The sequence below is a fragment of the Scatophagus argus genome, chromosome 19 (genome assembly GCF_020382885.2).
Source record: "Scatophagus argus isolate fScaArg1 chromosome 19, fScaArg1.pri, whole genome shotgun sequence".
NCBI classification, from domain to species: domain Eukaryota; kingdom Metazoa; phylum Chordata; class Actinopteri; family Scatophagidae; genus Scatophagus; species Scatophagus argus.
This window is the reverse complement of record NC_058511.1, coordinates 15,792,681-15,805,537: the sequence shown is the minus strand read 5'-3', so window position 1 is coordinate 15,805,537 and position 12,857 is coordinate 15,792,681. Positions and strand designations below refer to the sequence as shown.

At 44.4% G+C, this 12,857-nt stretch overlaps 1 protein-coding gene across 1 annotated transcript; it reads left to right on the top strand.

Moving 5' to 3' along the window:
• The first annotated feature begins 7,161 nt into the window (after nucleotides 1–7,161).
• Nucleotides 7,162–8,473, top strand: LOC124050958 (trace amine-associated receptor 1-like). Its single transcript, XM_046373957.1, has one exon. The coding sequence runs from the start codon at nucleotides 7,162–7,164 to the stop codon at nucleotides 8,140–8,142; it is 981 nt and encodes a 326-aa protein (XP_046229913.1). The 3' UTR covers nucleotides 8,143–8,473.
• Nucleotides 8,474–12,857: the final 4,384 nt, after the last annotated feature.

Sequence of the window (12,857 nt, the reverse complement as noted above, 5' to 3'; positions counted from 1 at the left end):
AATATTCTCTGGAGCACTGAAATGGCCACCTAATGAGTCATTGTTGAAAGAAAATTCCCATAATGAAAGTTAAGCATGTCTGTACCTGTGTTCCATCTTTTGTTTTTTCTAAATTATACTCTATATATTAACATGTGCTTGTGTGTGTGTGTGTGTGTGTGTGTGTGTGTGAATAGTTCACTACCACAGGATTAAAGCTTCAGCCAGTGTACATAACTGGGAGGTTGGGATCTCTCCACGCAAAAACGTGTAAACTGTCCCTTTAGTATTTTGCTGAGACAACACCTGGTTCAGCATTGGCAGCCACAAGTCTTGTATCTTGTGGTGGCCTGTGCAGGTTTGCACAGATCCAGTTGGTCCATTGTACCATTAAAATCCTTGTCTTTGACTCCAATCAGAATGCCCACTGGCAAACCATGACAATTGATCAGCATTAGCATTCTGCTTCTCAGGTTTAGCTCTGACACCTATCTCTGCTCCAATGCTTCAAACTTTGCTGTTGCCAGATGAGTCAGGAGCTTGTTATTCATAAATACTGGGATATAGATCAATGGGTGTTTTTTTGTTGTTTTTTTTTAAACCTTTAACAAATATAATGCTTGACTATAACATTGGGACTATAATGCTTGGTATCTGTCTGAAGACACAATAAATAAATGAAACACTAACTGATGCACAAAAAGAAGGATATTATAATAAGCTTTCAATTTACATTATCATGTAACCAGCTTAACCACACTGTGTGCAAATGTACCTGTGTTCTATGTGTGACTATCTCAGCTTTACTGGCACATCATGAGTCTTACACAAAGTAATACATTCAATACAATATGGACTATCTTGAAGTTTATTCAGAATGTTTATTCAGTACATGTTTCAATGCATAGCAAAAATAATTTTGTAATCAAATGAAATGTACTGAATTAGATCAGTGGGTGATTTTTCACAAACATTAACAAACACTTGCAATGAGTGTAAATCCCACAGAAAGTAATAATATATTATTATATTACTATTTTCCAGTTTAGTGACTGTTTATGTTTATGGCTTAATTGGTAACTGTTTTACTTGTGGGGGATGCTCAAACTCAGTTCTCTCTTGTAAACTCATAATGATATTGCTTCAAATGCCATTGAAGCATTGCCAAGTCAAAACTGTTTTGACTATAATGCACTCAAACCGTGTTCCTTATGTGAGAAAAGCACATTACTTTAACCGTTCTGAATCTGCACTGCTGTCCATTTTGTCTGACATCATATCTCACATAAAAACAACCATGTGCAGTATGATTTTTTGTCCACTAAATTTCTTAGGGGTCATTGACAAATATGGGTCTTTATTTCATTGATTGTAAATCTCTTTTTGGCAAATCGCATTTCTTTCACATCTTTTTTTTTTTATAAATAAATAAAATGGTTATAACCTCCTGTGATGCAGTCTCTTTAAAAGAAACCTAATGTTAATCCATCTGTTCTTAAAAATTTATGACAACTTTGTTAGACAACCTGGTCAGATTAAAACTGATCCTAAAAAGGTGCAGGCAGTGGTGGAGTTGTCTAGCCCCACAACCAGACGTGAGCTCCAACAATTTCTAGGGTTTGCAAATTTCTACCGTCGCTTTATCCGAAATTACAGTCAGATGGCGGCTCCCCTAACTCGACTCACCTCCACCCTAAAACCTTTCCTCTGGTCTCCGGAAGCAGAGTCTACCTTCTGTACCCTGAAAAATCTGTTTTCCAGTGCTCCCATCCTAATCCAACCAGATCCGTCTAGACAGTTTATTGTTGAAGTAGACGCTTCTGACTCAGGGGTGGGGACGGTCCTTTCCCAGCGAGCAGTGGACGGCAAACTCCATCCTTGCGCCTTCTGTTCCAAGCGCCTATCCTCTGCTGAAAGGAACTATGACGAAGGTACCCGGGAGTTGTTGGCTGTCAAACTAGCTCTCGAGGAATGGCGACATTGGTTAGAGGGATCTGAACAGCCTTTTTTAGTTTGGACAGACCACAAAAATCTGTCTTACATCCAGACGGCTAAGAGACTAAATGCCCGTCAGGCACGCTGGCAGCTGTTTTTCACCCGATTCAACTTTACCTTAACTTACAGGCCTGGATCTCGGAACACTAAACCTGATGCTCTCTCCCGTCAGTTTTCTTTGTCCCAGACTTCAGCTGGTCCAGAAGCGATCCTGCCTTCCTCCCGAGTGGTGGCAGCCATTACCTGGGGAGTCGAAGACTCGATTCAAAAGGGACTACAGACTGACCCAGATCCAGGTAATGGTCCACCTAACCGCTCTTATGTTCCTTTGGCTGCCCGTTCTCAGGTCCTGCAGTGGGCCCACTCCTCCAAGTGGGAATGTCATCCTGGGGCTCCTCGGACTCTGATTATCCTCAAACGCCGTTTCTGGTGGCCTTCCATGGGTAATGAGGTACGGGAGTTTGTGGCAGCTTGTCCAGTCTGTGCTCGGGGAAAAACCTCTCATCGCCCTCCCGCAGGCCTCCTTCGTCCCCTGCCGGTGCCCTCTCGCCCCTGGTCCCACATCGCTTTGGACTTCGTCACCGGTCTTCCACCCTCTGAGGGTAACACTGTCATACTCACCATTGTGGATCAATTTTCTAAAGCTGTACATTTCGTCCCGTTAACCAAACTTCCCACAGCCTCAGAGACTGCACAGCTCCTCGTCCACCATGTGTTCCGCCTCCATGGTATCCCTAGTGATGTGGTGTCTGATCGGGGCCCGCAGTTCACCTCTAGGGTGTGGTCAGCATTCCTCCAGGCGTTGGGGGCTACTATTAGTCTTTCGTCTGGTTACCATCCCCAAACTAATGGGCAAACCAAGCGGGCAAATCAGCATTTGGAATCCACCCTGAGATGTGTGGCGGCCTCGAACCCATCCACCTGGAGTGCCCATCTTTGGGTGGAATACGCCCACAACTCCCAAACCAGAGCCGCCATCGGTATGTCTCCCTTTGAGGCGTCCCTTGGGTACCTACCCCCGCTGTTTCCGGCCCAGGAGGAAGAAATTGCGGTTCCCTCTGTGCAACTTCACCTTCGGCGTTGCAGACGGGTGTGGGATGAGACTAGACGGGCCCTGCTTCGCTCTACTCAGGCAAACGAGCGTTCCGCCAACCGTCACCGCACTCCCGCCCCCCCTATCGGGAGGGTCAGTCAGTCTGGCTGTCTACCAAGTCTGTTCCCCTACGCACTGAGTCCCGCAAACTTTCCCCTCGTTTCATTGGTCCCTTCTCCATCCTGAAAGTCATCAATCCTGTGACAGTGAAACTCCAGCTGCCTGCCTCCATGCGGACTCATCCCGTGTTCCACGTTTCTCAAATAAAACCTCACCTCTCCAGTGCTTTGCAGCCTCCCACCACGCCCCCTCCGCCTCCCCGTTTGGTTGATGATGAGCCTGTCTACACGGTTAACCGGCTGTTGGACGTCCGCCGCCGGAGCCGGGGCCTAGAGTATTTGGTGGACTGGACTGGGTATGGTCCGGAGGAGCGGTCCTGGGTTCCTCGGTCCGCTATCCTGGATCCCTGCTTGGACAGGGCTTTTCATTCTGCCCATCCTCACGGGCCTGTCCGTCCGCCGAGAGGCGGTCGTTGAGGGGGGGGTACTGTTAGGATTGTGGCCGAATATTCTGCTGTTTTCCCTTTGTTTTGGTTTTTTGTTATTTTTTCCTTCAGGCACGCCGGGGACAGCTGTGTTGGCAGGACGGGGAATTGGAGCTGAGTGCTATCACCTGTGTCATTTAGCCCACCTGTTTCCTGTTCTCCGCTCCTTACTTAAGGACCTGGTCTGCATCCACTCTCCGCCAGTTCTTCAGCTTTTCCTCGCGGTAGTACTTCGGCAAATGTTTGAAACCCTTCCTGAAAAAAAACCTTTCGTCTCCTGATCCTCTGTTTCTTTCAGATCGCCAGCTCCAGTGCCCCGCCCAGCAGTGACGGCGTCCTTCGTTGTGTTTTCTTCTCTGAAACCCTCCGTTTGAGGACACCTTTTGTTGTGTTTAAAACCCTCCGTTTGAGGACACCTTTTGTTGTATTTGTTACCCTCCGTTTGAGGACACCTTTTGTTGTTTTTTGTTTTAATAAATCTCTGAGTGAGAACCCGCACTTGGATCCTCCCTCTCTCCAGATATAGTCTGCTAACAAACTTCTGGACTTCCAATTTTATGAAAAGTTTTTAAAAAAGTAGCTTCAACACAACTTTTAGCTTTAAGATAAGATAAGATAATCTTTTATTAGTCCCATATCTGGGAAATTGAAGTATTACAGCAGCAAACAGGACATAGAGGGTGCAAAGCATGCAAGGAAAAGGGAAGTCTGTGCATTCAAGAAGAATAAATACACAGGAAACAAGTACCTGCAGCTGTACACAGCACAGAAAAGAAAAAGACTATTTACACTAGAGTCCCTTAGGTTATGATTAGTGGATGGATTAATTATTGCACAGATTTGTTCCAGGGACTAAGTATGTGGGTACTGATCCTTGTAGTAGTGTTACATGAGTAAAGATTATTGCACAATTCTTACTCCCCATGTATTATTGCACAGGTCTGGCGCGACCATTTTGTCCCATTATTGCACATATACTGCAGTCCAGTTAACACATTCATCAGCTTTAAATGTCCAGTCTATCAGCTGTGAATGTTGTGGAGTCTGACAGCAGTGAGCAGGAAGGAGCGGCGGTACCTCTCCTTCACACAGCATGGGTGGAGCAGTCTGTCAGTGAAGGAGCTGCCTGGTGCTGTCAGAGTGTCCTGCATGGGGTGGGAGGGGGTCTCCAGCATGGACGACAGCTTGGCTATCGTCATCCTGTCACTCACTTCATCCACTGAGTCCAGGGAGCAGCCCAGGACTCAGAAAAGTGTCATAATAACGTCTACTGTAACAGAAACTGCCATCATCAAGGTAACTAGTGACCTCTTTTAGATGATGACAATTGCTTCAAACGTTCCACCATCATCCCAGTCCCCAAAAAACCCACCATCACGGGGTTGAATGACTACAGACCCATCGCCCTGACGTCTGTGGTCATGAAATCCTTTGAGAGGCTGGAGCTGAACCACCTGAAGTTCATCACAGGCCCCCGGCTTGACCCCCTGCAGTTTGCCCACCGGGCAAACCGGTCGGTGGATGACGCAGTCAACATGGGACTGCACTTCATCCTCCATCACCTTGACACCCCAGGGACATATGCCAGGATTCTGTTTGTGGACTTCAGCTCTGCATTCAACACCATCATCCCAGAAATCCTCCGCCAGAAGCTCTCACAGCTCACAGTGCCGACCTCCACCTCTCAGTGGATCTACAACTTCCTCACTGACAGGAGGCAGCAGGTGAGGCTGGGGAGCATCACCTCCAGCACCAGAACCATCAGTACCGGCGCCCCCCAGGGGTGTGTTCTTTCCCCGCTGCTCTTCTCCCTATACACAAACGACTGCTCCTCAGGGGACCCGTCCGTTAAACTACTTAAGTTTGCAGACGACACAACAGTAGTTGGCCTCATCAAGGACGGTGATGAGGCCTACAGACGTGAAGTAGACCAGCTGGTCCTCTGGTGTGGTCGGAACAACCTGGAGCTTAACCCGCTCAAGACTGTGGAGATGACAGTGGACTTTAGGAAGAACCCACCCACCTTATCTCCCCTTACCATTCTCAACAACACAGTGTCTACTGTGGACTCCTTTAAGTTCCTGGGAACCACAATCGCCCGGGATCTCAAGTGGAAGTCCCACGTAGACCTCATCAGGAAAAAGGCCCAGCAGAGGTTGTATTTTCTGCGACAGCTGAAGAAGTTCAACCTGCCTCAGGAGCTGCTGACCAACTTTTACACCTCCATCGTCCAGTCTGTTCTCTGCACTTCCATCACTGTCTGGTTTGGATCGGCCGCCAAACAGGACAGAAACAGACTGCAACGGACAATCGGGTCTGCAGAAAAAATCATCGGGGCCGACCTGCCCTCCATTCAGGACTTATACCAGTCCAGGGTCAAAAAACGGGCAGGAAGCATCACTGCAGACCCCTCACACCCTGCACACAAACTGTTTGATCTGCTTCCCTCTGGTAGGCGTTACAGAGCTCTGTATGCCAAGACCACCAGACACAAAAACAGTTTCTTCCCCCAGGCTGTCTCCCTGATCTCCCCGTAAACCACCTGCCATTGTGTGAACCATCACACTGTTTGCACTACATCATTCCACTGTTTGCACTACATGTATATATATATATATATATATATAGATATATATATATTTCTTTTTCTTGTAACTGCTTTATTCTTCATTTTCTTCATTTTTATTATTATTATTATTATTGCTATTTTGTATTTTGTATGGTGCACAGGACAGAGAAAAATCCGGAGTCAAATTCCTTGTATGGTCATACATACTTGGCAAATAAAGCTGATTCTGATGCTGATTCTGATTCTCTGATTCATTTCGACCAGTGTGCAGCTTTTGACACAGTGGATCACGCTATTTTAATTGGCCATCTTGAAACCTGGTCACCTCTGGACCTGACTACTGTAATTCCCTCCTTTCTGGAATAATCCAAAGGTCACTCTCTCACCTTCTAGTCGTTCTCACTGGTTTTAACAAATGGCATCACCTCAATCCTGCCTTCTGTTCGACGGCTTTCTGCTCAGCTCAGACTCGATTTTAAACAAATTAAACCGTCTATTTTTGTGTATGTCCTCCAAGCATCTGCAAAATGGCTGATCCAATCCACTTCACACTTGGCAGGTGAATTTTTTCAATCATTTCATTTGGACTGAATGACCAAACAGACTCATTACAGGGCTGTAACACAGCATAAGCTTCAAACTTCAAACTTTATTTGTCAGTATACTTTTACATGCACCGATATTCTCTTCTGAATCCTGAATCACAATCTAATTAGATGTTCCCACCTCTAATACATCATCTTCATTATGGTAATGAGACAGGGGTGATAAAAATCAAGAATGTGTCCAGTGCCTTGGTCATCACCCACCAACACTGATGCCTCGACAAACTTGAGCTTTCAAAGGGTAAGGCATTTTCATCCAGAGATCTATTGCAATTTTACATTCATGCTGGGAAAAATACTTTAAAATGAACATATTTTTCATATTTATATGATTGTTACTTATTGAAAGCAAACTGATTTGCAGGATCTCGGAAACATGGCACCAGAAGTCAGCGTCAGCCAAACTTATGCTGACTTACATCCGTGTCATAGGGGAGCAAATGTGTCTGACATACTGACAAGCCCTCCTTCCATAGCATGTATTTTATTATACATTTTCCTTGGCTCAGTGTCTGTTGTCACAGTGTGTGGAAACCTTCTTGTCATAATCTCCATCAGTTATTTCAAACAGCTGCACACTTCTACAAACTTTCTCATTCTCTCTCTGGCTGTGGCTGACCTGCTTGTTGGTGTTTTAACTTTTCCTCTCACCATGGAATACACTTTGACCTTCTGGCTGTATCATAATGATTTATTGCGTAAAATACAACACGGCATTGATACAGGTCTGGTCACATCTTCCATTTTGAATTTATGTTGTATTTCCATTGACAGATATTATGCAGTGTGTCAGCCTCTGACATATGCAACCAAAATGAATGTCTGTGTTGTTGTGATCATGATCCTGGTGAGCTGGGGTGTTTCTGTTCTTGTTGCAATTGGTTATGTAATTGCAAGATTAAACCAGGAAAATTGTGAAGAAAGGTGTTCTATTGATTCTCCAATTGCAAACATTTTAGGACTAATTTTCTCATTTTACCTCCCAGTGATCATAATGCTCTGTATCTACCTGAAGATTTTCCTTGTTGCACAGAGACAGGCTCGCAGCATCCAGAGCATAAAGTCTGGAGCAGCTGTCAGTAAGATGAAGAGAAAGGCCACAAAAACACTTGCAATCGTTCTGGGAGTTTTTCTGATGTGTTGGTCTCCTTTCTTTCTCTGTTCTACCTCTCAGCTTTTGGGTCATGTGTCATTGAGTGTTGCTGTATTTGAAGCTCTTATCTGGCTTGCATTGTCAAATTCAATGCTCAATCCATTTATCTATGCTTTCTTTTACAGCTGGTTCAGATCGGCATTCAGAACGATCATTTCTGGAAAAATATTTCAAGGTGATTTTTCTAATGCGAAACTGCTTTGAAATATTCTCTGGAGCACTGAAATGGCCACCTAATGAGTCATTGTTGAAAGAAAATTCCCATAATGAAAGTTAAGCATGTCTGTACCTGTGTTCCATCTTTTGTTTTTTCTAAATTATACTCTATATATTAACATGTGCTTGTGTGTGTGTGTGTGTGTGTGTGTGTGTGAATAGTTCACTACCACAGGGTTAAAGCTTCAGCCAGTGTACATAACTGGGAGGTTGGGATCTCTCCACGCAAAAACTGTGTAAACTGTCCCTTTAGTATTTTGCTGAGACAACACCTGGTTCAGCATTGGCAGCCACAAGTCCTGTATCTTGTGGTGGCCTGTGCAGGTTTGCACAGATCCAGTTGGTCCATTGTACCATTAAAATCCTTGTCTTTGACTCCAATCAGAATGCCCACTGGCAAACCATGACAATTGATCAGCATTAGCATTCTGCTTCTCAGGTTTAGCTCTGACACCTATCTCTGCTCCAATGCTTCAAACTTTGCTGTTGCCAGATGAGTCAGGAGCTTGTTATTCATAAATACTGGGATATAGATCAATGGGTGTTTTTTTGTTGTTTTTTTTTAAACCTTTAACAAATATAATGCTTGACTATAACATTGGGACTATAATGCTTGGTATCTGTCTGAAGACACAATAAATAAATGAAACACTAACTGATGCACAAAAAGAAGGATATTATAATAAGCTTTCAATTTACATTATCATGTAACCAGCTTAACCACACTGTGTGCAAATGTACCTGTGTTCTATGTGTGACTATCTCAGCTTTACTGGCACATCATGAGTCTTACACAAAGTAATACATTCAATACAATATGGACTATCTTGAAGTTTATTCAGAATGTTTATTCAGTACATGTTTCAATGCATAGCAAAAATAATTTTGTAATCAAATGAAATGTACTGAATTAGATCAGTGGGTGATTTTTCACAAACATTAACAAACACTTGCAATGAGTGTAAATCCCACAGAAAGTAATAATATATTATTATATTACTATTTTCCAGTTTAGTGACTGTTTATGTTTATGGCTTAATTGGTAACTGTTTTACTTGTGGGGGATGCTCAAACTCAGTTCTCTCTTGTAAACTCATAATGATATTGCTTCAAATGCCATTGAAGCATTGCCAAGTCAAAACTGTTTTGACTATAATGCACTCAAACCGTGTTCCTTATGTGAGAAAAGCACATTACTTTAACCGTTCTGAATCTGCACTGCTGTCCATTTTGTCTGACATCATATCTCACATAAAAACAACCATGTGCAGTATGATTTTTTGTCCACTAAATTTCTTAGGGGTCATTGACAAATATGGGTCTTTATTTCATTGATTGTAAATCTCTTTTTGGCAAATCGCATTTCTTTCACATCTTTTTTTTTTTTATAAATAAATAAAATGGTTATAACCTCCTGTGATGCAGTCTCTTTAAAAGAAACCTAATGTTAATCCATCTGTTCTTAAAAATTTTAGGACAACTTCTGGACTTCCAAATTTATGAAAAGTTTTTAAAAAGGGAGCTTCAACACAACTTTTAGCTTTAAGATAAGATAAGATAATCTTTTATTAGTCCCATATCTGGGAAATTGAAGTATTACAGCAGCAAACAGGACATAGAGGGTGCAAAGCACGCAAGGAAAAGGGAAGTCTGTGCATTCAAGAAGAATAAATACACAGGAAACAAGTACCTGCAGCTGTACACAGCACAGAAAAGAAAAAGACTATTTACACTAGAGTCAATCAGGTTATGATTAGTGGATGGATTAATTATTGCACAGATTTGTTCCAGGGACTAAGTATGTAGGTACTGATCCTTGTAGTAGTGTTACATGAGTAAAGATTATTGCACAATTCTTACTCCACATGTATTATTGCACAGGTCTGGCGCGGCCATTTTGTCCCATTATTGCACATGTACTGTAGTCCAGTTAACACATTCATCAGCTTTAAATGTCCAGTCTATCAGCTGTGAATGTTGTGGAGTCTGACAGCAGTGAGCAGGAAGGAGCGGCGGTACGGCGTGGGCAGTCGTGGATCAGCGGTTAGGTATTGGACCCGTAACCGGTGGATCGCTGGTTCGATTCCCCGTACCGGTGTCCATGGCTGAGGTACCCTTGAGCAAGGTACCTAACCCCCACTGCTCCCCGGGCGCTGCACGCGGTCGCACACTGCCCCGGGTTTGCTGTGTGTGTATGCACGTCACTTGGGTGGGTTAAATGCAGAGCACGAATTTCGTTGGAAATATGTCACTTTCATCATCATCTTTCATCTTCTTTCATCTTTACCTCTCCTTCACACAGCATGGGTGGAGCAGTCTGTCAGTGAAGGAGCTGCCCGGTGCTGTCAGAGTGTCCTGCATGGGGTGGGAGGGGGTCTCCAGCATGGACGACAGCTTGGCTATCGTCATCCTGTCACTCACCTCATCCACTGAGTCCAGGGAGCAGCCCAGGACTCAGAAAAGTGTCATAATAACGTCTACTGTAACAGAACCTGCCCTCATCAAGGTAACTAGTGACCTCTTTTAGATGATGACAATTGCTTCAAACGTTCCACCATCATCCCAGTCCCCAAAAAACCCACCATCACGGGGTTGAATGACTACAGACCCGTCGCCCTGAGCTGAACCACCTGAAGTTCATCACAGGCCCCCGGCTTGACCCCCTGCAGTTTGCCCACCGGGCAAACCGGTCGGTGGATGACGCAGTCAACATGGGACTGCACTTCATCCTCCATCACCTTGACACCCCAGGGACATATGCCAGGATCCTGTTTGTGGACTTCAGCTCTGCATTCAACACCATCATCCCAGAAATCCTCCGCCAGAAGCTCTCACAGCTCACAGTGCCGACCTCCACCTCTCAGTGGATCTACAACTTCCTCACTGACAGGAGGCAGCAGGTGAGGCTGGGGAGCATCACCTCCAGCACCAGAACCATCAGTACCGGCGCCCCCCAGGGGTGTGTTCTTTCCCCGCTGCTCTTCTCCCTATACACAAACGACTGCTCCTCAGGGGACCCGTCCGTTAAACTACTTAAGTTTGCAGACGACACAACAGTAGTTGGCCTCATCAAGGACGGTGATGAGGCTGCCTACAGACGTGAAGTAGACCAGCTGGTCCTCTGGTGTGGTCGGAACAACCTGGAGCTTAACCCGCTCAAGACTGTGGAGATGACAGTGGACTTTAGGAAGAACCCACCCACCTTACCTCCCCTTACCATTCTCAACAACACAGTGTCTACTGTGGACTCCTTTAAGTTCCTGGGAACCACAATCGCCCGGGATCTCAAGTGGAAGTCCCACGTAGACCTCATCAGGAAAAAGGCCCAGCAGAGGTTGTATTTTCTGCGACAGCTGAAGAAGTTCAACCTGCCTCAGGAGCTGTTGACCATCTTTTACACCTCCATCGTCCAGTCTGTTCTCTGCACTTCCATCACTGTCTGGTTTGGATCGGCCACCAAACAGGACAGAAACAGACTGCAACGGACAATCGGGTCTGCAGAAAAAATCATCGGGGCCGACCTGCCCTCCATTCAGGACTTGTACCAGTCCAGGGTCAAAAAACGGGCAGGAAGCATCACTGCAGACCCCTCACACCCTGCACACAAACTGTTTGATCTGCTTCCCTCTGGTAGGCGTTACAGAGCTCTGTATGCCAAGACCACCAGACACAAAAACAGTTTCTTCCCCCAGGCTGTCTCCCTGATCTCCCCGTAAACCACCTGCCATTGTGTGAACCATCACACTGTTTGCACTACATCATTCCACTGTTTGCACTACATGTATATATATATATATATTTCTTTTTCTTGTAAATACTTTATTCTTCATTTTCTTCATTTTTATTATTATTATTGCTATTTTGTATTTTGTATGGTGCACAGGACAGAGAAAAATCCAGAGTCAAATTCCTTGTATGGTCATACATACTTGGCAAATAAAGCTGATTCTGATTCTGATTCTGATTCTCTGATTCATTTCGACCAGTGTGCAGCTTTTGACACAGTGGATCACGCTATTTTAATTGGCCATCTTGAAACCTGGTCACCTCTGGACCTGACTACTGTAATTCCCTCCTTTCTGGATTAATCTAAAGGTCACTCTCTCAACTTCTAGTCGTTCTCACTGGTTTTAACAAATGGCATCACCTCAATCCTGCCTTCTGTTCGACGGCTTTCTGCTCAGCTCAGACCCGATTTTAAACAAATTAAACCGTCTATTTTTGTGTATGTCCTCCAAGCATCTGGAAAATGGCTGATCCAATCCACTTCACACTTGGCAGGTGAATTTTTTCATTCATTTCATTTGGACTGAATGACCAAACAGACTCATTACAGGGCTGTAACACAGCATAAGCTTCAAACTTCAAACTTTATTTGTCAGTATACTTTTACATACACCGAAATTCTCTTCTGAATCCTGAATCACAATCTAATTAGATGTTCCCACCCCTAATACATCATCTTCATTATGGTAATGAGACAGGGGTGATAAAAATCAAGAATGTGTCCAGTGCCTTGGTCATCACCCACCAACGCTGATGCCTCGACAAACTTGAGCTTTCAAAGGGTAAGGTGTTTTCATCCAGAGATCTATTGCAATTTTACATTCGTGCAGGACAAAATATTTTAAAATGAACGTATTTTTCATATTTATATGATTGTTACTTATTGAAAGAAAACTGATTTGCAGGATCCCGGAAAC